Source organism: Notolepis coatsorum, assembly GCF_963971535.1.
Source record: "Notolepis coatsorum genome assembly, contig: SCAFFOLD_101, whole genome shotgun sequence".
In the NCBI taxonomy this organism is placed as follows: Eukaryota; Metazoa; Chordata; class Actinopteri; order Aulopiformes; family Paralepididae; genus Notolepis; species Notolepis coatsorum.
The window spans coordinates 571,764-597,882 of record NW_028174323.1 but is presented as its reverse complement, the minus strand read 5'-3'; the positions used below and the strand labels follow the sequence as shown (position 1 = coordinate 597,882).

Sequence of the window (26,119 nt, the reverse complement as noted above, 5' to 3'; positions counted from 1 at the left end):
CGCGGGCCGTGAGTTTGACACCTATGCTATAGGCTATTCATCTTTGTTTCCCCCCATGCGGATGGAGTTACTTCCTAATGAAAATGATAACCACACCATTAGACTTCGGGAGAGGTGTTCGGTTTTTTTTTGGGCTAGATTAGATTAAATTCAAATGTCTTGTCATTATACAGCACAAGTACAGTACAACAAAAACAAGTCCCTTCTAGTGAATAACATGTAGGTGAAATTAAACTACTTCTCATTTTGCTGGGGACCTCATAGAACTGCCCCAAGCCCCGGACCCCACTTTGAGAACCGGTCTACTAAAAGGATCTAACTGAATATTTGACAAATATGTTTGGGGTGACACATGACACCACGACAGTTCCATCGTTTCAATGCAAAAGGTTTATTATATTTGGTGCAATAAATTGAATATATTCCTGAATAAACACACCCTCATTGAAGGCATCATTCAATTGGTTCTACTATCTATGCAGACATTCCAAGCCCCTGCAGTACATACACTTGGAATAGAATATAGCTCACAATGAAGCCATGCTAAAACAAGTAGACGCGTGCAACATACCACTCACTGTAGGAAAGTTGTATTTGTTCAGGCTATTTTGTATTCAACGGCCATTCATAGACAACACATTATCATTTCACTTGGACGACTGAACACAGTATAAAGATGTCTGGGAGTGGAAACTGAGGTGGAAAGAAGTCTTTAGATTTCTACTAGATTAGAACTATTAGATTCAATGCCAAAAGCAAATATCAAAAGGTGCTATAGATAACATTCGGCCACTAGATGTCGCACTAGAGCACCAGCATGTCAGACCAAAACAATGGTGCGCTTACACAGGGTATGATAATTATCGTATTTACTGTACGCTGTGCCATCGAACTAAGTTCAGATCAAACTGTCAAACTAGGCGTTGCAGATCAAATAGGAATCGAGATCCTGCTCAATGTATGGCCCTATTTGTCGCGTAAAATGTTGTCAGAAACATATTTTTAGGTTCAACTTTGGGTTGAAAACACAACAGAAAGTTGACGAGCAGGGTTGCGTTGGTGATTTCAAAGCTGGTTGCACTATGTTTTAATGACGCTCCCGCACATGTGCATAAATGTTCCCTCGCGTATGCACAGACTAAAGACAATGCCTAATTGCCTCTACGAATGGAATGTAACACATTTAATTCACAAGTTTTGTGTGAATGTATCTGAGAACGTATTTGAACACACCTGACGACCTGTGCTATTGTTATGCAAAGCAGCCAGGTGGGTACTTAGCGAGTTGGCGCATCAGTCGAGTGCAGCGCATTCCTGTGTGCACGCGCATGCATGTGCGTGCTCACAGAGCCGGTTGCGCGGCGTGCAACCCCGTCCCACGAGCAACGCACCCCTGTTGACGAGCGAGCGAGTCGCGATTTTCTTTTTGAAAACGAGAGAGCAGAGAAATGGGGACCTCTCAATATCCAATCAGGTGCATTCCATGTGGGGAAATACTGTAGGAATTAGGGAGGACACACGCACGCAACATGCACATAACATGCATATAACATTAATTTCTTACCATTTCGGCTACATTTTTTGAATGATTATAATCAATATTCTTTTGGGGGGGGGGGCAATACTTTTATTCCTTTTCTTTTTTCTTTTAATGATTTGTCTACATAAATGTTATCTATAGCACCTTTAAAATGGAACCAATAGGTGGAATGTAAAAGACAATTGTCTGAAGTGTACAACTTGTGTCAAACAAATGTATGTACATTAGTTGGGTACATGTTTTACAACAGGTTGAACGATTACAATTGGATTCAAATGGAAGCTGATCAACAATCCATTACAATGAGTTGGCGTGTTTCACGTGTCATGTCATTACATCCTCCGATACATATCTGTACATCTGGAATTACAGTACAATGGTTGTGATTGCAGGTCATCGCCATCAGACTTGATGGAATGTGTGTCGTGATGTCAGAGGAGTAGGCGGCGGGGGTAAAGGTTTTTATCAGTCCGACACTATGCAGGGGGCTTTTGTGCCACTGTGTCAAGTCAAAGTTCTAGGGCTGTCTTAAATACTTCGAAGCTTCGTTCGATGGGCATGGGATTCGAATATGAAAATAAAATTTGAATATATAATTATTTATATATTTTTTTTTAGCAAAATCACCTCTGCCTCTCTTTGTTAACTACAACAAGCAATGCTGTTTGTTATCTAAGATGAGGTCGGACTCGGCGCTGACAGATTTGTGTTCATTGTGCTGCTTTTATAAAGCCTCAAATGACGGCTTATTTCATGAAAGCAAAGTGTTTAGTTTGTCTAAGATTTAAAAAGGTTTAAACTTTACAGCACTGACAGAGTTGAACAAAGTGCTGTACAAGTCCCACAACATACATTTTCTTTTTAATTTATTTATTATTATTATTATAATTTTTTTAAATCTCGAAGCTTCGAATTAAAATCGAATCTCGGCCCCGAAGCTTCGAATTCCAAAAAAAAATTCGAAGGTCAGCCTACAAAGTTCTAACAGCAACTAAACAGGAAAACTGTACCGGTTACATGTTCTTATAAAATTGTTGTTACTAAAATGATACAGAAACAGTGCTAGACTTTGTCGGTACTCTGGTAGAAGAAATAGTCCCCTCCACCTTGATTTGAGTCTTCCCAAACCAAAAGCCTTGGGTAGACAAATCGGTCCGTGAAGCTCTGAATGAATTTCAAGTACCTCGGACTCCACATATCCAAGGACTTGATATGGAACACACACATAGTGTAGTGAAGAAGGCAGGGCAGCGCCTCTACCTCCTTTTAAGATGGGATTTCGTTAAAAACAGCCGTGAATGGCCAGTCAGCTGTTTAGAACAGACAGGAGGGGGGGCTATAAGGGGGGAACGGAATGCTAGTGGGGAACGGAATTGTCCTCTGCTAAAAAATGTCCCACGGAAACCAGGTTTTAGATTGAAGGAGAGGTTATACACGCTTCAACAAAACCACACCAAAAAGGAAATGTAGGCCTGTCCGGTGTGTCGGAAAACGTTAACTTAAGTGGCAAATAAAGTTTTATTGCCTTTAATCCATGTTCTCCAGAGTTGTACTTTGGACTAAAGCTCTGAAGTATCCCCCCTGGATTCATGTTTTAGATCATCTGCAATATAAAACTAAATCTTTATTTTGTTAGCCATGTCAACTTTTATATAACTTGGCCGTCTTCATCATAACAGATAGACTGGAGACAGAGCCGGTCTTCATAACAGATAGACTGGTGACAGAGCCGGTCTTCATAACAGATAGACTGGAGACAGAGCTAGTCTTCATAACAGACAGACTGGTGACAGAGCCGGTCTTCATAACAGATAGACTGGAGACAGAGCCGGTCTTCATAACAGATAGACTGGAGACAGAGCCGGTCTTCATAACAGACAGACTGGTGACAGAGCCGGTCTTCATAACAGATAGACTGGAGACAGAGCCGGTCTTCATAACAGATAGACTGGAGACAGAGCTAGTCTTCATAACAGATAGACTGGAGACAGAGCTAGTCTTCATAACAGGCAGACTGGTGACAGAGCTCGTCTTCATGACAGATAGACTGGAGACAGAGCCGGTCTTCATAACAGATAGACTGGAGACAGAGCTAGTCTTCATAACAGATAGACTGGAGACAGAGCCGGTCTTCATAACAGATAGACTGGAGACAGAGCTAGTCTTCATAACAGATAGACTGGAGACAGAGCCGGTCTTCATAACAGATAGACTGGAGACAGAGCTAGTCTTCATAACAGATAGACTGGAGACAGAGCCGGTCTTCATAACAGATAGACTGGAGACAGAGCTCGTCTTCATAACAGAGCTTGCAAATGACCTGTATACAGCAAGTACTCAGGTGGATGCGAGTGTGTATCTATCTATGTTCTACTGTTTACAGTATGATGTAATCCGGCACAATTTTAACAACCAGTACAATTTTTACTTGACATCAACACGTTGAATAATGTCAATTTAAAAATGTTATATGCTCAAATGGAACCATTGTATTTTGAAAAGTATTTGAAATGAACGTGACATTTTATTTGAATTAATTTAAACATGTATTTGATTTAAAACAGAATTTGTGAATTGAAACAAAATATTGAAACACTGAATTTCAAATTGGCGAGTATTAAAAAAAAAAAAAAAAAAAAAAAAACATTTTCAAGCGAATACCTTTAAAAAAAAAAACACATTTCAAACCATTACCTAAAATGTCAATATGTGCAATACAAATTAATCTCCGAAAAACACAATCGTTCAATTTGAGTGTGGACATTTTAAAAAGTAACAACAATTCAAAATAAAAGTTCTCTCGCACAAAATGTCACCAGATAACACCGACTGTTTCACCGCCCCGTCGTCATCATCATCATCATCATTCATCTTCATCAGTCACTATCACTATCTTCCTCCTCGTCGTTGACCGGAGCTGGGCTGACGGGGGGCGGCAGGTCGAGGCGCGCCCAGGACATGGGCTCAGATTTCTTCATGGCTATTTCGATCTTGGCCGGCATCATGTTGATGACGCTCTTGCTCACGTCGATCACCTGGACGGAACAAAGAGGCGATGCCTGAGCAGCTGGATCAAGGAGACTGGAAGGACTGAGCCGTCTACATTATGCTCTTCAAACATAATCCACGCGGCGCAGATTATCTACGAATGCAAATATTATGGCAAGTAATCCCCCTTCAGTACCGCAAGTATGGTGAATGGAATACTCTTAATATTCTTTTTTTTATCAAATTTTTCTCCCCCATTTTTCCAACTTTTCTCCCATCCCAATTTCGTATTATCCAATTCTACCCTCCCCCGTCTCGAACGTTGCTAGACCATGCCTCCCACTGGTCGGCTGCAATGTGGACCAAGCCTTGCATCACGTGTCCCCTCCGGTACACGAGGGGGCAGCCGTCGCATCTTTTCACCTGTACAGCACGATCTCTCAGCGGCGAGGAGTAACGCGTGAGAGGCTCCCCGTTGCTTCCTGATTCTGCTGTACAGGCGCACCAACCCACCTGTAGGAGTCGCTGTCCACAACGTCCGATCCCCACCCACCGGCTTTCCCACCCCTAACACTGCCAAATGTATTAGTATGAACGACCAGCCAAGCCGGTAGCAACGCCGAGAGCTGGGCTCGAACCCAGCATCTCCTGCGTTAGTGGCGAGCACCTTGCCCACTGCGCCACTTAATATTCTGACAATGAATCAAGGAATGCACTTTGCTACTAAATAATCTTAAAATAAATAAAATAAGCCCATTTTACTACTTACTATAACAATATGTCTTCACTACTATGCACTCAACACTCGTTACTCAGCTGATAGAGTTTTACCCTCTTCCTGCTGACTTGTCGTACAGAACTTGTAAGTCGCTTTGGATAAAAGAGTCAGCTAAATAACTAAATGTAAGTCATCTGGTTAAAAGGTCCCATATTGTAGTCCTGGGAAATTCAGATCAAGCTGTCAAACTAGGCGTCGAGATCCAGCGATATCACATCAAACTTACCGCTTACTTTGGGTTCAACTTTATGTAGAAAAGAGAAAGGTTTACGAGCCAGCCACCATTTTGTACACACCCGTTTTCCCACATGTGTGCAGGAGTCATGGATGCATGACATCGCAATGCACTTTTTTCATCACAAAGATTTTCCCATCAGAGACCCAAATGTGAGTTTTCCACAATACTTTGATGAGTCAGATTAAACAATGAGTCATTGCGGGGGGGAAAAAAGAATAAAGTGCAGCTATCTCAAACCACTGCGTCTTTTCTTGATCATCCAATCACAACTGCCGCTTCCCTCGGGCAGCGACAGTTTTTTTTTAAAAATTTGTATTATGTTTTTGTTTGTTTGTACTACCGGGCAGTCCGGTAGAGAGAGAGAGAGAGGAAGAACGGGAGACAGAGCGGGGGGAACACATTCGGCAAAGGACGCCGGGTCCGGGAATCGAACCCGGGTCGGCCGCTTCGCGACGCAGCGCGTTACTACATGGGTCGCCACTTGGGTGCCCGGGGCAGCGACAGTTGTGATCGGAGAATCAAGAAAAGATGCAGTGGTTTGAGACACGTCAATTGCTTATGTAACTACAAAGCGTTGCTTCTCCATGTTGTTGGGAGACACTAGTTACTTACTCCCCACAACTCAATCTTCTGCTCAAATGCCTTCTCCCCCTCGAATATGATGTGGATGTTGAGCTGTAGGAGCAAGAAGAATGAAACGTATGTTAAAAAGGCAAACGGAGAGACAAATAACATACTGTACGTACTGTATATAGAGCGGGGCTGGGGGCGATATGGCCAAGATATCATATCACAATATATTTCTCAGTTTTGATGGTATGAGGATATTTTACCGTATTTAGTTTCTCCGTACAAATATGATTTTATTTATTTATTCATTTTTAAATGTCTTTTATCATCATCCTCATCTTGTAATACAATTGTCATGGTGCCATTTAATTAAAAATTGTCCATCTTTAAATACTGCTGCAAAGAAAAATCTTTTCTTTTACATAGATTTATCTTTTTTTTTGCAATATACTGTATAGTGGACGGTGGTATTGTAAAAAGCCATGCCTCCAGGACGCTATATAAATTGAGATTCTCCCCTCTGTTGCAAAATGTACATACTAATCACTGTCAATCAAGTTGTACGCATTCTAATTGATTTGTTATCCTTGCTTTGGTCTCCCCTCGTCTTGTCGTCTTATTGATTTTGTGTGATTTCTATGCTGTATTTATTATTATCGATCGTGTGATGATGATGATGAATAGTTTTATTTTCTCTGTCTTTGTTTACAGATAAATCAAAAACACACATGTGTGGACTTTCAAAAGGAAAAGAAAAAAAGAAATAAAAATCACAAATGTACATATTCAAAGTAAGCTCACACACAAAATCCAAACTCAATGACCGAAAAAAAGGAATAGGCTGAAGCACATGCTTATTTTTGCCTATCCTTTACAATTCTTAAAAACTAAATATACTTTAATATAAGAAAGAACATTTTAAAATATGCTGCAAGATATTTTTTTCTTTTTCTTTAAGAGAAAAAAGAAAAGAGAAAATAAATGTTTGATGTTTTACTCAAAACTGTACTCCTGAATTATTTTATCCTTCAGGGCCTTTTTAAATCCCCCCTGAGAGGTACACAACTTCAACCCGTCACTAAGGCTATTCCACAATTTAACTCCCAAAATTGAAACACATCTAGCTTTTACATTAGTTCTTACCTTTTTATATGTATATATATTTTGTGTGATTTCTATGCTGTATTCATTATTTATTATCGATCGTGTCTGTATGTAAACTCGACGTGACTGTAAATGAGGGAAACCAGTTGCCTTTCGAGTATAAATAAAGGTTTGAAATGTAAAGCCTTCATATTATTCGGCATACCGCCCAGCCCCAATACAGACTTTATTGTTTATTAAAATAATCCCCATTAGCTGATGTCAATGGCACCAGCTAGACTTCCTGGGGTCCGAACTTTAAAGTCCCACATATCAATATATACACATACATACACATGCACATATATACAGGTATACATACATACACACACACACACAATATACATACATACATATACACACACACACACCTATTCAGTATATACACAATACTACAACCCAACTTATTACAATCATCCAAAAAAAGACATCATATAAACATGACAGACAGACATACAGACAGAGTGACAGACATACAGACAGAGTGACAGACATACAGAGTGACAGACAGACAGACAGAGTGACAGACAGACAGAGTGACAGACAGACAGAGTGACAGACAGAGTGACAGACAGAGTGACAGACAGACAGACAGACAGAGTGACAGACAGACAGACAGACAGACAGACAGACAGACAGACAGACAGACAGACAGACAGACAGACAGACAGACAGACAGACAGACAGACAGACAGACAGACAGACAGACGGACGGGTGTATCACCGAGGTGCTGTTGGCCTCCACGTAGCTCAGCTCTGGGACAGAGTGCTTGGAGTAAATAGAGACGATGACCTGGCTTCCTGTCTGATGCCAGTCAAACCGACAGGGAATCAGCTTCCTGCCCTGCGAGGAGAATCACATGCAACCGTGTAGACTTTGTAGAAAACATTAGAAAACAAATAAACAACAACCATGTGATGCAGAAAACCGCAATACAATATTTCTCAAACTATGGGTTGGCAGTGGCACCCAAAACAGGTCATGATGGGCCTATTTCTTATCGTCTCTAAATGACACAAAATGTATTAATTATATCTTAGCGAGCCCCGGATGCGTCTATACTTTTACCAACCGATTTCCAGTTCCGCGTTCGCGTTCTGCGATCCGATTGGCCACTGACGTTTCTGGTCATGTGACATGTGCGCCAATCGCGTGATGCCTGTTTCTGCGCCTATTTCCGCCTCGAACAGCCTGCAAACTACCTAACGCCTAGTTTATCACTGGTTAAGCTTAGGCGACTCTTTCGAAGTTGGTTATGGTTAGAGTTTGGAATCAGGGCTGGTGTTCTATCGCCCTGCTCTAAGACAAACTCTAACCTTAACCAACTTCGAAAGGGTGCCTAAGCTTAACCGGTGATAGAAACAGGCGTCACACGATTGGCGCAGATGTCACATGACCAGAAACATCAGTGGCCAATCAGATCGCAGAACTGGAAATCGGTTGGTAAAAGTAATGACGCGCCCCGGATACACAGTGTGGGTCCTGAGCTGAATAGGAGGGGTATCGGTATCGGCAGATACTCAAGGCCTGTGGTATCGGTATCGGACATGAAAAACTGGTATCGTGCCATCCCTACCCTGTACTAATACATTCTCTCTACTACAGTAATGCTATATACATCCGTGATTCTCAAAGTGGGGTCCAGGGACCCCAGGGGTCCTTGTGGGGTTTCCAAGGGGGTCCCCAGCCAAATGAGTAATACGATTATTTTCACTAATATTTTATTCACTAGTGGTTTGTAGTGAGACAATGTACAATAGAATAGAGTAGAAATACTTTAATTATCCCGAGGGAAATTTGACACTACAAATCGCTCACATTAAACATTTTTAGACTGAACAAAGTCACGAATAAGAAGAACAAAACAAATTGCCTAAGAATAGAATAAAATATACAGTAAAAATATACAAGAATGACTATTCTGATCATAGGTTCCACTCTCTCCACTGCTATATCCCCACCAGTGTACAATAGAGACAGTTATGGAATTCTGGACTGAATCACATCTAATCTAACAACAAATATCTTCTCAGACGGGGGTCCCCCAAGACACAATCTTACCAATGTGACCCTGACCTATTGTGTGTCCAATTTGGGGGTCCTTGGCGTGAAAAGGTTTGAATATGAAAATGAGAGTCAAGCCCCCTGTCTCTGAGACACCAAACTCCCTTCACCTACTGTAAGCAAAGCAGCCATGCCTCAGCACACTGCACTGTATGGCACCTATCTCTCCTTTTTTTTTTTTTTTTTTTATCTTTTCCCCCCTCCTTTTTCCTCTGATTTTCTCCCATCCCAATGTTAGTCGTTATGCCAATTCCCAATCCCCTTCCTGGTCGCTGCGCACTTACCCCCCACAGTCGGTCTTCCTCCGACACACGTCCAGCCAATCAACCGCTTCTTTTCACCTGGCTGCGCGGATTCTCACTGAGAGGGCGTAGCGTGTGGAAGGATCACACTATCCCACTTAGTTCCTATGCGCCCTGACCGAACTGTAGGAGTCGCCGTTTACAACGACCCGGACCCACCCCGCCAGCTTCTCCCACCCTCTAATACTGCCAATTGTATTAGTGTGAACGGCCAGCCAAGCTGGTGACAACCCCGGAGCTGTGAGCTGGATTCGAACAGGCGAATCCAGCTCACAGCTCCGGGGTTGGTGACGAACGCAATCTCCGTTACGCCACCTGACCGCCCTGGCACCCATCTCTTTTAATCTTTTAATCATATTAGTCTTATTGAATTAAATCAGTTTTTACTAAATTAGACTAGGTTACCGAAATGGATTAGTTTGCTATCGTTGAATCAATTCACTGTTTTTATTGAATGATTAGTTTGACTGGATTTTTATCGAATCAGTTTGTATGTCTGTCATGAGGATCAGTATTTATTTATTTTAGTATACATCTAGAATCAAATGGCTATAACTGAGACCCGAGTACTATAAATCTCGTGCTTCCATGTCGATGGAAAAATGACAATAAGCTAAACTTTGATCTCAGGTCCAAGTGAGAAATGATCCCAGTTGTACCGAAGTCTCTCTCTAACGGCAACTAACAAGACCCCGACCCCCGTCTACAGTGGTTTCTGCCACGGCTCTTGGTTACCACGGCAACCGCTCGCTGCAGAGATCGTTATCGACTTAAAAAAAAAAAGCCTCACATTTCACCTCCAGATGCAATGGATTGCAGTTTTACTCAACATGAAATAGCATCACAGCCTATTATTTCATAGGTTGGTTTTGTAGCCACCAGTTTTGTCGCTGCCGTCTTTAGCTCCCAGAGTGCTGCATGTCCTCATTATATAGAGTGTCTGCTCGCACCACTACGGTCCATGTAGTACAAATAACTAACGGAACACCGGTATGGCAAATGGACTGCATTCATATAGTGCATTTTAATGAGTCTTCAGACTCCCCAAACCTCTTTACAACATTGCCCACACACACACACACACACACACACACACACACACACACACACACACACACACACACACACACACACACACACACACACACACACACACACACACACACACACACACACACACACACACACACACACACACACACACACACACACACACACACACACACACACACACACACACACACACACACACACACCTTTCACTGCCACACAACAGCAGGTTGACCCTTACACTGCCACACCAACAGAAGGTTAACCCTTTACTATCACACTACCGACGACGGTAACCTTCTGTCGTGTGGCAGTGAAAGGGTTAAGGCGGCCATGCAAGGCACCGACCAGCTCGTCAGAAGCAGTCAGGGAGTCAAGGGTCTTTGCTCAAAAGGACACTACGACATGAGGAGTCGAGAAGAGGCGGAACCTAGGGGGCGACAGTGGCTCAGGAGGTAGAGCAGTCGTCTGGCAATCCTGGAGGTTCCCGGTTCGATTCCCGCTCCTCCCGCGGGCAGCGTGTCGATGTGTCCTTGAGCGAGACACTTAACCCCTAACTGCTCCCGATGAGCAGGTTGTGGCACCTCGCATGGTCGCCTCCGCCGTCGGTGTGAGAATGTGTGAGTGAATGGGTCAAAATGCGAGGAACAAATTGTAAAGCGCTTTGGATAAAAGTGTTATATAAAAAAGCAGCCATTTACCATTTAACCGGGAACCTTCAGATTCCCCGGCGACCCCGTGACACAAGACACACAATCAAACGTACCGTATCTTCTTTCCTCCATGCATGGGTTCCCTTAGTGCAGCCTTCTAGGGACAGGAAGGTGTCGAAGTCAGACGTTTTCCTCTTGCAGCAGGTCCGGTACTTCATACTGAGGTCACAAGGAGACGCGTGCGTCAGGTTCATACAGCAGGCGTCGTACACTTTGTCCTCACATTAAGTCTCAATTTAGTTTCACGAGTAAGAAAGTCTTTCTGCCATATTATTGATCGATTTCAAACCCTGCCCTCTTTTCTAGATCCCCCCGATCACAACTATTGCTTTCCTCGCACGGCGGTTGCGATTGGAGGATCGGAAAAAAAAGAGGGCGGCGTTTGAGACCTCTTGCGCGTTGTCGTTGTTTTGACAAGGCCCGGTGCCTTTCCTTCCCGTCTGTGGCAAAAATGAACAGTGTTTTCCTTTACCGTTTTTGCCAGTAATGTCGTCCTTGATGCTGCATGTGGGGTTCATGGGGGAATTGCCTTTCACCAAAGGATTTTATGTTTCGTTAACGATTGTGGAGGAATCCCTTTTGTTTTGTCCTAACAATAAAATTAAATCTCACATATTGACAAGAGCCAAGGGGGCTAAAGCCCCCACCACCTCTATTCTTAAGCTCAGTGTCCCCATTTCCTCCCTCAGTGTTCGCCCAGCTGGCCAGGATGAGAGCGCTCCTCTTAGCCCAAGCTCAACTGAATCTACATGTACTTTGTACTATGTGTGTTACTATTAAACTCATATCGATGATGAAGATCCGTCTACGACCATAATCGATGAGTCCGGTTCCTCCACACCATCCAATTTTTAACAGCCAAATTGACTAAACCCTAAATTACTGGATTTTGCAGAGAAGGCAACAACGCTGATGACTTCGGGTGACCCGATTTGCAAGTTAGCTTTAGCTAGCCATGTTCGTTTTGGCTAGCGGTTTTAACTTGCTCGCTTTGACATTTAAAAAACCCAGACTCATCAAGAGAGAGAAATGTATATTTAGAACTAAGGCTGTCAAAGTTAACGCGTTATCGCACAATTCTTTTAACACCACTATTTTTATCGCGACATTTATTAAAAAAAAAGGGTTTACTAGACTTCACTCAGGTGTATTATTGATACTCTCATTGATACTATGTTTGTTTCTGACTACATTTTTGGAAATTTCTTAAACATTTTGAATTTGATGCAAATTTGCAATGCATGAGTGTCATCCTTTTGTGTTAAATGGCTGCATAAAGAAAGCATTTGTTGACTCTCATGTTGAATTATTTTTCATAATTCCATTTGGGCTGTGGGGGGTGAAGCTTAATGTCTGAAGGAGTCGACTGAAGGCTTCTTGTCCTCTGCAAAAGCATGCAATTGGTCCACTGATGGATACATCTTGATATTTGTCTAGTCTAGTGTGTTCATTAAGGTGAAATCCTCTTTCAGTGCCTCTGTGCCTGTTTTCTTAGGCAATTCGCCTCTGGTATGCGTGCCATTAGCGTTAGCCACGCTTCTAGACCTCTTTTCTTTTGGAAAGAATGATTAATTTTTTTCTTTTTTTTTAAAATAAAGATTATAATACTTTTTTTTGGACTAAGAGGTTGGCAGTCGACTACGGCTCCTTTCGATCGATTAGTCGACTATTCGACTAATAGGGGTCAGCCCTAATTTGAACACACCTGACGACCTGCGCTATTGATATGCAAAGTCGCCAGGTGGGTACTTAGCAAGTTGGCGCATCAGTCGAGTGCAGCGCAAGATAGGAAATGGTACATGCAGACTGACTGACCCTTCATGGAAGATAGGAAATGGTACATGCAGACTGACTGACCCTTCATGGAAGATAGGAAATGGTACATGCAGACTGACTGACCCTTCATGGAAGATAGGAAATGGTACATGCAGACTGACTGACCCTTCGTGGAAGACGGCAAACCCTGAATGGTACGTGCAGACGTCGTCGTTGCTAGCAGGGCCGTCAAAACTCTGTGGGGAAAGAGAATAAAAGGGGTCATTAGCGTACATACTGGCACGACAACGGTCGTAACTTGTCTTCCGTATAAATGTCAAGACATATCTTCTGAATAACAAGTAGCCTGTGATATAAGGTCAGATCTATTGAAAGTCATAATAAGTAAGAGTTGTGCGCTGAATAACAACACTGAAGGGTCTAAGAGCCCGGCTAGTGACCGCGCTGCCCCCCCCCCCGGGCGGGAGATCTGACCATCACTGGTTACCACTATCAAAATAATAACAGGTTAGTGGGATATTAGTCCCTGATCTTTGTGAAACCGGTCTTATTTGACATGCCCTGGGTGGGAGTTGAACCCCGGTCTCCCGTGCCCCGGGCGACATCGCAGACCACTATACCAAGAGGTGAATTCACTTCTTGGTAATGTGTCTGGATGCCTTTTAGCACATTGGGTGCCTTCGTTGTTGGCCGCCATGTGTTGGTTGCCAATCACGAGATTTCTCGTTATTCAATCGTTATTTCTTTTATTAGCGATATCCATTAATTTTTCATCCGTCCAGCCTGACATTATCATTGGGAATGGCTCTGAGCTCGAAAAGGGCAAATACCGCCCCCTATCGTTTCCCGGATGGTAATGCACATCATTGGATTGGATTGAGTGAAAAAGTGCATCAGAGAAAAACTCCGCCCCAGGGTTTCCCCATCTCTGGCAAGCAGTGTCGTGTTACCAGAGTCACTGGCGAGTCTCGGAGCAGCTTGGATCATGCGTTTCGGACTATAACGTTGGATCAATAAACGCAATCAATATTTGGAATGGCGATCAGGAATTGGATTCATCTTTTTGCAGAACATCTGATCTGAGGTAAGGAATCTATGTTACCAGTTTTAGGTTAATCAGAGTTGTTTTTCACAGATTGCACAACGTGTGTGTGTGTGTGGCGTTGGGCGCGGCACGAATAAATGATTTTTCAGCCCGCTTTTGTATCGTGCATAAGAACACAAATACTCTCGATAATCTAGCGTTTATTTGAAAACTATTCATAAATCAGCCGGAAAATGACAACGTGTTTTGTGTATTCCAGTAAATGGCTATTTACGCTGGAATTTCTCTGAAATTACTAGAACTTTCCGAAACTATACTCGTATTCAAAACGGTATAAAACGGAAATGTACCGATGAAAAAACAATCCGTTTCATACATGTTGACTGCAAGCAAGTCATTGATAAGCGACGGGTGTATTAGACACACAGCCATAATTTAAGATATAGTCTATGCGTTCGCAAATGTGCTCGTCCTCCCGTTCATTAACGTGGTGGCATCCAAGCGATACAAATTGCCATATCCGGCTGGCAACCAATGTGTTAATAAGGGGGAGTGAGTTTACTTGCAGTACCGCTACGTGCCACAGTCACTTCACAACACTTGAAGTCCATCATGACTGTGGATATACTCGCGGTACCTCCGTTACACTTGGTCACACATATTTTTTAATGCGGAACACTATCATAGCAGATTAGAAATGAGTGTGTGTGTGTGTGTGTGACACAGAACACGTTGTCCGGAGTAGCACAACGGGACCATAGGATACAGGTTGAAAATGTTGCGAAGTGGCCCTTTATGACAGGGTGCACTATGCAGCTTGTGAAGAGAGATAGACGGTGTTGTGACATTTGCAGAGCCCGCAATTAGCTGATAAAAAACACATTTGCTATGCATGAACTTCTTAAGAATTATTCTCATCTCATCTGAAAATCAAAAGACAATCATCTCGAGGCGCACTGTGAAACAGATGTAGGGCTGCCGGGGAAAGACACTTCTATGAATAGTCAATAATTTAGTAATAAATTAATGTTCCAACAATAACTTCAATGGTAGCTTTCTTCTGGCTTTTGGAACAAGAGTTCAGGGTTTTCCCAGCCGAAGGGAGACTTCTTCACTTACTTTAGTACAGCCTCCATTTTTACAGCTCGTTCCGATCTTGATCTCGTCGCCGTCCTCCTCTGAGAAAGAAACGGGCACACACACAGTGTCAACGACGCAAAGCATTCTGGGTATCGATTGAACCGGCCTACGCTGAACCGGTGAAATAAGTTAGTACCGTGCCAGTGAGCCGCCACGCGGCACAGAGCGAGTGAGCAAGCGAGCGAAGGAACGAGCGAGTGAGTGAGCAAGTGAGTGAGCTAGGGAACAAGCGAGTGAGTGGGTGAGCGAGTGAACGAGCGAGTGAGTGAGTAACAGCGCCGGTCTAGATCAATGATGTACATTATTGTAACTGATCTTGTGTAAATTAATAAACCGTTAATATGTGAGGTAGGGCTGCTCGATTATGGCAAAAATCACAATGACGATTATTCTGATTTGATATTGAAATCACGATTATTAAACACGATATTAAACACGATCACTCACTGGGGCGGAGCGCAACGCTTTGGAGGGATGAATGAATGAATAAAAAGTAAATTTTTGAACACGTTATTCTCCATATTTCTCCAAACAACTCACGGTATCTTGTTCCGTCAAACCAAACAATCATAACAACAAATTAAAAAACATTAAAAAAAAAACATAAAAAAAGAGAAAAAAAGGAATTATAAACTAAAGGTCAATAGCAATGTGTTTGGTTAGCAGACATGTCCAAAAAAGGAGTAGAGGGAAGCTAAACTTATTGACCCCTACCCCCTTACATTTATATTTGTTCTTCCATTAATTTGACTAGATATAACATAATTTAGTATATTACAATATAGAATATACATTTACTTATATTAAAAGATTAGAAGAAAAAACAGCAACACAGCATTAATGGGTTTATCTCGATTATCTTACTTCCGTGATCGTCGGAAGACAAAACCGTGATTGAAATTGAAACTCGATTAATCGCCCATCCCTAACGTGGAATCTCAAAAGACGGGGAATCTCTCAAAAGACGGGGTGAAATGGAATATAAACAAGACAGGAAGCATAACAACAACTCGAGCGGTCCGTTTCGTCAAACGAGGTTAAGTCGGTGAGCGGTGGGAAGCGGAGTGAGACAGGGACAAGGACCTAAGAAGGGCGCTGGGCGATATGGCCTAACATTTTATCTCCAATTTTTTCACACCACATCTACAATTTTAATCAATTTTTTTCTCTCGTAAAAACTAGAAACGCCAAGAAAATCATTCAAATAAGCTTTGTTTTTATTTGACACAAATATTATCAAACCAAGATGAATTTCCCTATTGGGATTGAAGTGCAAACCTAACTTTCACCAATCTTCACTTAAAAAAGAAATGTATCAAACAAAGATGAATGTCCCTATTGGGATTAATAGTGCAATAACTTGCTTTTTCACCAAACTTCACTTAAAACAGGAGTCTCAAACTCACGGCCCGCTGGATGATATTTTGCGGCCCCCTACTTGACATCAAAGTTTAGTGTTAATGCGGCCCGCGCTCAACTTTTGCCGAGTCGTTGCGCAAGTTTTATTTATTTTATCACTTGTAGGCTACCAATAGCGCAGGCTCATAACAGCAACGTTACGTTAGTGACTTGGTTGAAACGTGATTCCGGAGTGATACCAAGTAAAGTGGAAGGCAAATGCATCCTTGCTATCTCCTCTGCAAGCAGTGCTCTGCATGTCCGGCTGCACTGCTCCACACTGTCTGTGTACTCGAGTACTCTGCTCTGGTACAATCACATTCAGCGTCCCGTCAGCGTTTCCCCCCCCCCACCCACAGTCTGCTAATCAGAGCTGAGTAGGGCGGGTCTTCACGGAATGCGTGTCGTCTCTTTCAGTCCGAGTCAGAGCAGAGTCCCAGTTTTATCTCTGTGAGATAGCTAGTAGCCTAGTTTCGCCAGCAGGCAGCCAGCAGAAAAATATGGCATGTTCAAAGATGGTCAGTAAAAGAAAAGTCGACTGCAATTCAAAGGTGAATGGACTGAAAAATATGCATTCATCCTGAGTCCCAGCACCAAACCAATGTGACTAATGTGCCAAGAAACGGTAGCTCTTGTGAAGGGTGGCAATTTGAAACGCCACTACGAAACAAAACAGTTCTTTTGATACAACCTTCCCTCAAAATTCAGTGCTAAAAACCACAAAATTAAATGGAATGAAATCATATCAAGCTGCAAGCAGAATTATTGTTAAATCTATGTCACAACGAGAAAAAGCAACAAAGTCCTCACTCAGTGGCATGGGTGTTGGCTAAACACAAGAAGCCATTCTCTGATGCATACATAATAAAATAATGTATGACTGAAGTGATGGAGACCATGTTTGAAGGCAAACAAAAGCAAATCCCCCTCAGATAGCACAGCAACCAGAATAACTGAAATACTGGCTGGTGATTTGATTAAACAGCGTTGTGATAGAATAAAAAAAATGCAGTGCATTTCCATAGCTGCATGTGGATGAGTCCACTGACACCACTGAGAAGCCTATGTTCTGAAGAACCGTTCATGTTCTGAAGAACTGTTCATGTTCTGAAATGTTATTGCTAAAGATTGAGAAGATTGGATCAGTTGTACTTTTTTTTTTAGAATACTTGAAACCCCTTTTCTGTGGAATATTTGATGCGGCCCAGCCTCACCCAGACTCTACCTCCAGCGGCCCCCAGAAGTCTGAGACCCCTGACTTAAAAAAATAAAATGTGCCTCTTGATCATCAAACAAGAATGAATTTCCCTATTGGGATTAATAAAGTGCAAATCTAACTTTCACCAAACATCACTTTTTGTTAAATAAAAAGGTGACTTAAAAAATGATTTTTTTTGTTTTTGAAAATCGTCCTAAATCATTCATTGGAATTAATCGATTCAAAATCGATGAATCGCCCAGCCCTAGCGCTGGGGAAGAAAGAGCCCGTCCTCACCCGTCTTCTCTGCGGGGCTGTCGCACAGCTTCAGTTTCTCCAGAGCCTGCTTCAGGGAGGCGGACACGCTGTGCTGCATCCTCACCGTGGGCTCGTCTGCACTGAAACAACCACAAGGGGACGGGGCTTCAGAACAACGCCCACCTAATAAAGTAAAGGGACTACATCCAGAGAGCGGCTTTTATCCAAAGCGCGTCGCAACTTATGCCTCACATTCCCCCCCATTCACTCAAACGTTCACCCACCGACGGGCAGAGGCGACCACGCAAGGTGCCGAACAAAAGGAACTTCCACAATAATTATATGGTGAACAACATTTTTATTTATGTGTGGCTGTTAGGGCCGTCTTAAATACTTCGAAGCTTCGTTCGATGGGCATGGGATTCGAATATGAAAAAAAATTCAAATATATATAAAAAAAAATCTGCCTCTCTTTGTTAATTACAACAAGCAATGCTGTTTGTTATTTAAGATGAGGTTGGACTCGGCACTGACAGATTTGTGTTCATTGTGCTGCTTTTATAAAGCCTCAAATGACGGCTTACAATATTTCATGAAAGCAAAGTGTTTAGTTTGTCTAAGATTGAAAAAGGTTTAAACTTTACAGCACTGACAAAGTTAAACAAAGTGCTGTACAAGTCCCACAACATAAAAAAAATAATAATAATAAAAAAAATCTCGAATCTCGAATCTTCGAATTAAAATCGAATCTCGCCCCCGAAGCTTCGAATTCCAAAAGAAAATTCAAAGGTCAGCCCTAGTGGCTGTCCAATTCCTTTTGGAACTCACTGTACCTTGGTCTCTTTATAGACTCCAGGGGTTTGGGTGCAGAGATGATGAACTCACTGTACCTTGGTCTCTTTATAGACTCCAGGGGTTTGGGTGCAGAGATGATGAACTCACTGTACCTTGGTCTCTTTATAGACTCCAGGGGTTTGGGTGCAGAGATGATGAACTCACTGTACCTTGGTCTCTTTATAGACTCCAGGGGTTTGGGTGCAGAGATGATGAACTCACTGTACCTTGGTCTCTTTATAGACTCCAGGGGTTTGGGTGCAGAGATGATGAACTCACTGTACCTTGGTCTCTTTATAGACTCCAGGGGTTTGGGTGCAGAGATGATGAACTCACTGTACCTTGGTCTCTTTATAGACTCCAGGGGTTTGGGTGCAGAGATGATGAACTCACTGTACCTTGGTCTCTTTATAGACTCCAGGGGTTTGGGTGCAGAGATGATGAACTCACTGTACCTTGGTCTCTTTATAGACTCCAGGGGTCTGGGTGCAGAGATGATGAACTCACTGTACCTTGGTCTCTTTATAGACTCCAGGGGTTTGGGTGCAGAGATGATGAACTCACTGTACCTTGGTCTCTTTATAGACTCCAGGGGTTTGGGTGCAGAGATGATGAACTCACTGTACCTTGGTCTCTTTATAGACTCCAAGGGTCTGGGTGCAGAGATGAACTCTTTGGACTTTGGTTTCTGCTCGTCTCCTTCCTTCACGTCAGGTTTCTCTGGCTCTGGCGGCTTATCTTTGTCGTGCGGACCTTTCGTACAACCCTGAGAGGACGCCAAGCGCACAGACACGTCACTACTAAGGATGGGACTTTCTAGCAAAAGTGCTATTCAAAAATTGCTGGTACTTTTTTTTTTTATCTACTTTTTCTCCCCATTTTCTATTTTTCTCCCATCCCAATTTCGTATTATCCAATTCTTCCCTCCCCTGTCTCGAACGTTGCTAGACCATGCCTCCCACTGGTCGGCTGCAATGTGGACGAAGCCTTGCATCACGTGTCCCCTCCGGTACTCGAGGAGGCAGCCGTCGCATCTTTTCACCTGAACAGCGCAATCTCTCAGTGGCGAGGAGTAACGCGTGCGAGGCTCAGGCTGCCCCCGTTGCTTCCTGAATCTGCTGTACATGCGCACCAACCGACCTGTAGGAGTCGCTGTCCACAACGTCCGATCCCCGCCCACCGGCTTTCCCACCCCCCTAACACTGCCAATTGTATTAGTATGAACGACCAGCCAAGCCGGAAGCAACGACGCGAGCTGGGCTCGAACCCAGCATCTCCTGCGTTAGTGGCGAGCGCCTTGCTGGTACTTAAGATAAAATATTCGCCCCCCCCCCCCCCTCGAGGGACCTTAAGAACCAGCCAGTCACTAGAACAGGTTCAATAAGGAGCATGTTGTGTTAGACTAAGACTCCCTAGATAGATGCAACACTGAACGGCACAGGAAGTCCTTCATTCCGACAGCCATCAGACTCTATAATGCATCACTGTGCCTCACTGCATCACTGAGCACAGGGTGACGGTACAGCCTGGTGAAATCTTCCTGGACACTTTAAAAATGTTACACTTATTACTGTACATTTTACTGTATATTTTTGGCTGGATAGTTGTATATTTTAAGATTTTAGAATGTATATACATACCAGAATGTATATCCCGGACCGTATTTTATTCTTTATTTTATTCTTATTTTTAATATTATTATATTCTTATTCTTATTTTAGTCCTATTGACTACCTAAATGTTTATTGTTGTTCAATGTGAGCGATCTGTAGTGCCGAATTTCCCTCGGGATTATTAAAGGATTTCTATTCTATAATAGAATTCCAATAATGATGTAGTTTACCAATAAAAAAAAATGGTGAGGTGGTTGTACTCGTTCAGAAAGGCTGGCGAATAATCCAGCGTGAAAAATGGGGCAAATGCACATCCACGCGTACTGTTCATGTCACGGCACTTCTACTAAAGTAAAGGATGTGGGTCCTTCTTGCAACAGTGGTGGCCGGTCGTCAGTATCTATGACAATGAAATTCGCCTTGGAAACACAACCAACTAAGATTGAAAAATCCTATTCTTATTTCTCCGCAGGGCTGCTGCGATCATGAAACGTTGTAATGACAACACAAAATATTGTGATCACTGATTTAATTGTGCCCGGGTCAACCATGCGGTTCACTGTGCAGCACTGTAATTGGCCTATCCCAAACTGCTTTTCTTGATCCTCCAAATCGCAACGGTTGCTTTCCAAACGCAACAGAGGCGAGGGCGGACTTTGAGATACCGGTAGATAACATCAGAGCAAGAGAGATGAGAATTGACAAACTTCAAAGGGTTTGTGTGTACACATACATACTGAATCAGCACCTAACCTCTCCTGCACAGAGATCTTAAAAATTTACATTTTTACTTGGGAGCACCAGCAAAAATGTAGGAGCACCCACCAAAATGTAAGGAGCGCCAACAATATATTTAATAATATATATATTTTTTTTGTGGTGGCTCAACATAATTCACACACAGAACTATGTGTTGGGGATAAGGGTTCCGCACAGACCATATTGTTTGTTACATTGCTGTCTGCAAACTAGCTCAGAGTGTTGACGTTGAGTTGATGTTAGCTGCTGGCTGGCTACCCGAATCCACAACAGCCAGGCAGCCAGGCGGTCGCACCAGAACAATTATTTTCACTCGCACGAATGCTCCCAATTATATTTTGAGGTCGCACAGATACAATTTCGAGCCCTGTGTCTGACGAAGAAGAAGAAGAAGATGATGGATACCAATTTCCTCTGTGTGTTCAGTTGAAAGCTATCTGGCTGCAAGCTAGCCTAGCTTAGCACAAATTAATGAAAGTGGATACAAACCACAAGCCTAGCTTAAAACTCCAGGAGAGGCGTTTTGACCAACAAAAACCCTCATCCATGCCTTTGTAACCTCCCGCCTGGACTACTGCAACGGGGTCCTGTCCGGGGTCCCAAGCAAAACCCTGGACAGGCTCCAGTATGTTCAAAATTCAGCTGCCAGGGTTCTAACCCGCACCAAACCCTGGCAGCACATCACCCCCACCCTCATCCACCTCCACTGGCTCCCCATCAAATCCTGCATCACCTACAAAACCCTCCTGCTCACCTACAAATCCCTTCACGCTCTGGCACCTCAGTACCTCACTGACCTCCTCCACCCCTACACTCAGTCACGGTCCCTGCGATCCACGGACACTGGTCAGCTCTCATTCCCCGAACCAGACTGCGGACCTTCGGGGACAGAGCTTTCAGTGTGGCAGCTCCCACCCTCTGGAACTCCCTCCCTGCAGAACTCTGCACCGCCCCAACTCTGGACTCATTCAAAAAACTGCTCAAAACCCACCTCTTCAACTTGGCCTTTAACCCCTAATCTCTCACTTTATATGTATATGTTGTGTCTGTCCACTGTCTGTTACTTTATTATTCCCCCCCCCCTATGTAAAGCGACCTTGGGTCCCTTGAAAGGCGTTATATAAAATTACGTTTATTATTATTATTATTATTATTATTATTATTATTATTATTATTATTATTATTATTATTATTATTATTATTATTATTATTATTATTATTATTATTATTAACAGCTAGGCTACCTGGTCCGTATCCACTTTCATTTAGCAACAGTTGTGATTGGAGGATTAAGAAAAGAGGGCGGAGTAAGACGGTAAACGCATTTCCCATAATGTTGGCGTGTTCCTTTGAACACTATGTGGATTGGTCTGCATCCAAGTAATATCTTAAACCTAAAACAAGAATCATGATTATTACGCTAAATAATTGCAACCATCTCACATTAGGAGAATGACTTGGTGATTACTCGATTATCGCTGTTGTCATAATTCTCCCCATGAAAAAAAACCTTCTGGGGGCAACGAAAAGGTTTGTCAAAGAAAGTAATAATCACACATCACCACACAGAGAGAAACGAACGTGTTCCCAGAGGAGCGCACAAGACTTACGGCGATGTTGAGAAAGTCTGAGAAGACCGTCGTTCGTTTCTTACAGCAGGACCAACCCTGCGTGGGGTGGAAGAAGAAGAACAACAACAACAACAACAACAACAACAACATGATGAACTTAAGTCTCTGTTGATCTCTCTCTCTCCCCCCCCCCCTCTCTCTCTCTCTCTCTCCCCCCTCCCTCTCTCTCTCTCTCCCCCCATCCCCCCCTCTCTCTCTCCCTCTCTTTCTCTATCTCTCCCCCCCCTCTTCCTCTCTCTCTCTCCCCCCCCCTCTCTCTCCCTCCCCCCTCTCTCCCCCTCTCTCCCTCCCCCCCTCTCTCTCCCTCCCCCCCTCTCCCTCTCTCTCTCCCTCCCCCCCCTCTCTCTCCCTCCCCCCCCTCTCTCTCTCTCTCCCTCCCCCCCCCCCTCTCTCTCTCTTCCCCCCCCCCCCCCCGTATGACGCTGATGTTCACCGTGTGCAGATTCTTTACCTGCAGAGCATCGTGGAACACTGGGACTCCTGGGTGGTGGGTGCACGCGTCTGTGAAAACACAACGACACAGATTAGTTCAACTGCAAACAAGAATGGACTGCATTTATAGAGCAGCTTTTTCTTTTATCTACTTTTTCTCCCCTTTTTCTGTGATTTTTCTCCCATCCCAATTTCCTCTCGTGCCAATTCTCCCTGCCCCTGTCCTGATCGTTGCTCGCATGTGCCCCCCACTGGCCGGTCGTAGGGAGGATAGAAACCCATCACATGTCACCTCCGATACATGTGGAGGCAGCCAGTCACTTCTTTTCACCTGCCGGCACGGACTCTCATTGGCGAGGTGTAACGTGTGGGAGGCTCACACTGCCCCCGCCATTTTCCTGTCTTTGCTGTGCAGGCGCCCCGACCGACCTGTAGGAGTCGCTGTTTACAACGACCAGATTACCACCCCACCGGCTTCCCTCCCGCTGACTCTGCCAATTGAGCCAGTATGACGGCCGGCCCAAGCCGGAGGCAACGCTGACAGCCGGATTCGATACCGGTGTCTCTTGCGTTGGTGACGAGCGCTTAGACCGCTGCGCCACCCGGCCGCACCCAATGTTATTATTTATTGATATCATTACACACCATAGTGTATCTCTCCATGAGATGACACTGCTAGTTCATGGCACACACACACACTCGCACAAAATAATGGTAACAGTATTTCCTCTGTGATTGTTTAGTAGTTAGCTTTAGTGGAGGCACTGTGGCAGGAGGTCATATCTGGTGGCTGTTCATGGCAGGCCATCCCTGTTGTTTTTACTTTTGGGCTGGGCCCTAAACGTTATGCTTGTTTGTGTCTTTTCTGATAGAAATTGAGCTCGATGATAATAATCTGTTGGTGATTTCCCGTGGGTCTAGCTGTGTGGCGCCACCTGCTGCTGAATGAATGCAAGGGAGAGGAAACGCTTAACGTTAACCCAACCCCCTGCAGTACAGTACAGTACAGTAAATGTCCTAACCCAGTAATACACGAGACCCTCTTCTTGGGAAGTAAGGTTTCGTCGATAATCCAATGTACAGTTACCCCCTCCCCCCCACCCTAACCCACCCAACCTCCTCCTATGTACAGTTTCTTAGTCAAATGCATATGCTCTCTTTTCTAGACTCTTTTAGTATCACAAACAGTACTGTATTTGTAGATCTGGTATCTCATAAATGTATAGATGTAGCAGTACTGTCTATCTGTATGTCGTGTGTGTCATATATGTTATGATTAATTGAAAATGGGGGACCCTGATGTAAACAAGACGAAAGTCTTTCTCTGGTCTGCATCCCCTTAACAATTGTGTGTATTGAGCTGTACTGTACTGTACCCATTCTGCAATCTGTTAAATAAAGTTTTCATTCATTCATTCATTCATACATTTGCCGAATAAACTGTACATTGGAGGAGGTTGGGTGGGTGGGGGTGGGTAACTGTACATTGGATTATCGACGAAACCTTACTTGGTCCCAAGAAGAGGGTCTCAAATGTTCAATCAATCAATCAAACCCCTCAACGTTAACTTACAGTAGCATTTCAACTGTTGTTGTTGTTATTAACGTTAGAGAAGAAGCCATACTGAAGATAGAAACGAGACTGGGTGCAGATGTTAGCTAGCTACAGCCCCATCATCATCACAGTGCTACAGTCCTTTAGAACCGTCCAGATCAAAACCACCACCTCGCGTTTAGTAACGTTAGTCAGCTCACTATTATATATTATTATATTAATATTAACGCACTCACCGGCGGGGTTTTGCTCTGGCTCGAAGCGTTGTCCGCATCCTTTATTGTAACACAACACGGACATGGTGCTGTTGTTCGATATTAGATATTATAATAGATATTATTGAGCTCGTCGGTTATGTGATTATAATAACATGTAACATCCTCAACTGCTGCGTTCAGCTACTTCCTGGTTGGTACACGACCACGGGAACTATAAATGAAGGAAGGGTCAACGCGTCGGAATACCAGTCTCGAAGACACTACTCTGACGTCACGAGACCGCCGCCATCTTTTTTTCTTTTTCTTTTTTCTTTTTTGAAATCTTTATTTCGAACATGTAAATGATGAATAAATAACTAAACAAAAGCGAAACACAACTCAATTGACATGTTCGAAAAGGAGTAGGAAGAAGTACTGACTATGGGTGAATTCTGGGGGGGGGCTTGTGTAGTGATTGTAATGGTACATAATTCACCCACGGAACTATTGTTAGGAACATTCTAGAACATTAGTTCCGCCCGAACATTCTGGAACGTTTGTGATGATGTCATGGCAGTACATTCTAGAACCTTAGTTCTGCCCGAACATTCTGGAACGTTTGTGATGATGTCATGGCAGTACATTCTAGAACCTTAGTCCTGCCCGAACATTCTGGAACGTTTGTGATGATGTCATGGCAGAACATTCTAGAACCTTAGTTCTGCCCGAACATTCTGGAACGTTTGTGATGATGTCATGGCAGTACATTCTAGAACCTTAGTCTGCCCGAACATTCTGGAACGTTTGTGATGATGTCATGGCAGAACATTCTAGAACCTAAGTTCTGCCCGAACATTCTGGAACGTTTGTGATGATGTCATGGCAGTACATTCTAG

The 26,119-nt window shown here is 43.4% G+C and overlaps 1 protein-coding gene across 1 annotated transcript; it reads right to left on the bottom strand.

Annotated features, from left to right (window-relative positions):
* Positions 1 to 381: 381 nt before the first annotated feature.
* LOC311247578 (cysteine and histidine-rich domain-containing protein 1-like) lies at positions 382 to 25,411 on the bottom strand. Its single transcript, XM_084338610.1, has 11 exons — positions 25,263 to 25,411; positions 23,491 to 23,540; positions 23,019 to 23,075; positions 19,663 to 19,802; positions 18,242 to 18,342; positions 15,328 to 15,386; positions 13,329 to 13,399; positions 11,441 to 11,546; positions 7,982 to 8,101; positions 6,157 to 6,219; positions 382 to 4,575 (listed from the first exon to the last, which is right to left on the bottom strand). Exons 1-11 carry the CDS (start codon positions 25,324 to 25,326, stop codon positions 4,417 to 4,419), a joined length of 990 nt encoding a protein of 329 aa, XP_084194736.1. The 5' UTR covers positions 25,327 to 25,411; the 3' UTR covers positions 382 to 4,416.
* Between the last annotated feature and the right edge of the window lie 708 nt (positions 25,412 to 26,119).

Bases quoted from the DNA above. Each gene is read 5' to 3' on its own strand.
- LOC311247578 (XM_084338610.1), bottom strand. From the start codon at position 25,326: ATGTCCGTGTTGTGTTACAATAAAGGATGCGGACAACGCTTCGAGCCA. The intron at 19,803-23,018 runs GTAAGTCTTGTG...GCGTCCTCTCAG, and splicing joins CAGACTTTCTCAACATCGCC to GGTTGTACGAAAGGTCCGCA. The intron at 13,400-15,327 runs GTAAGTGAAGAA...CTTTCCCCACAG, and splicing joins AAAATGGAGGCTGTACTAAA to AGTTTTGACGGCCCTGCTAG.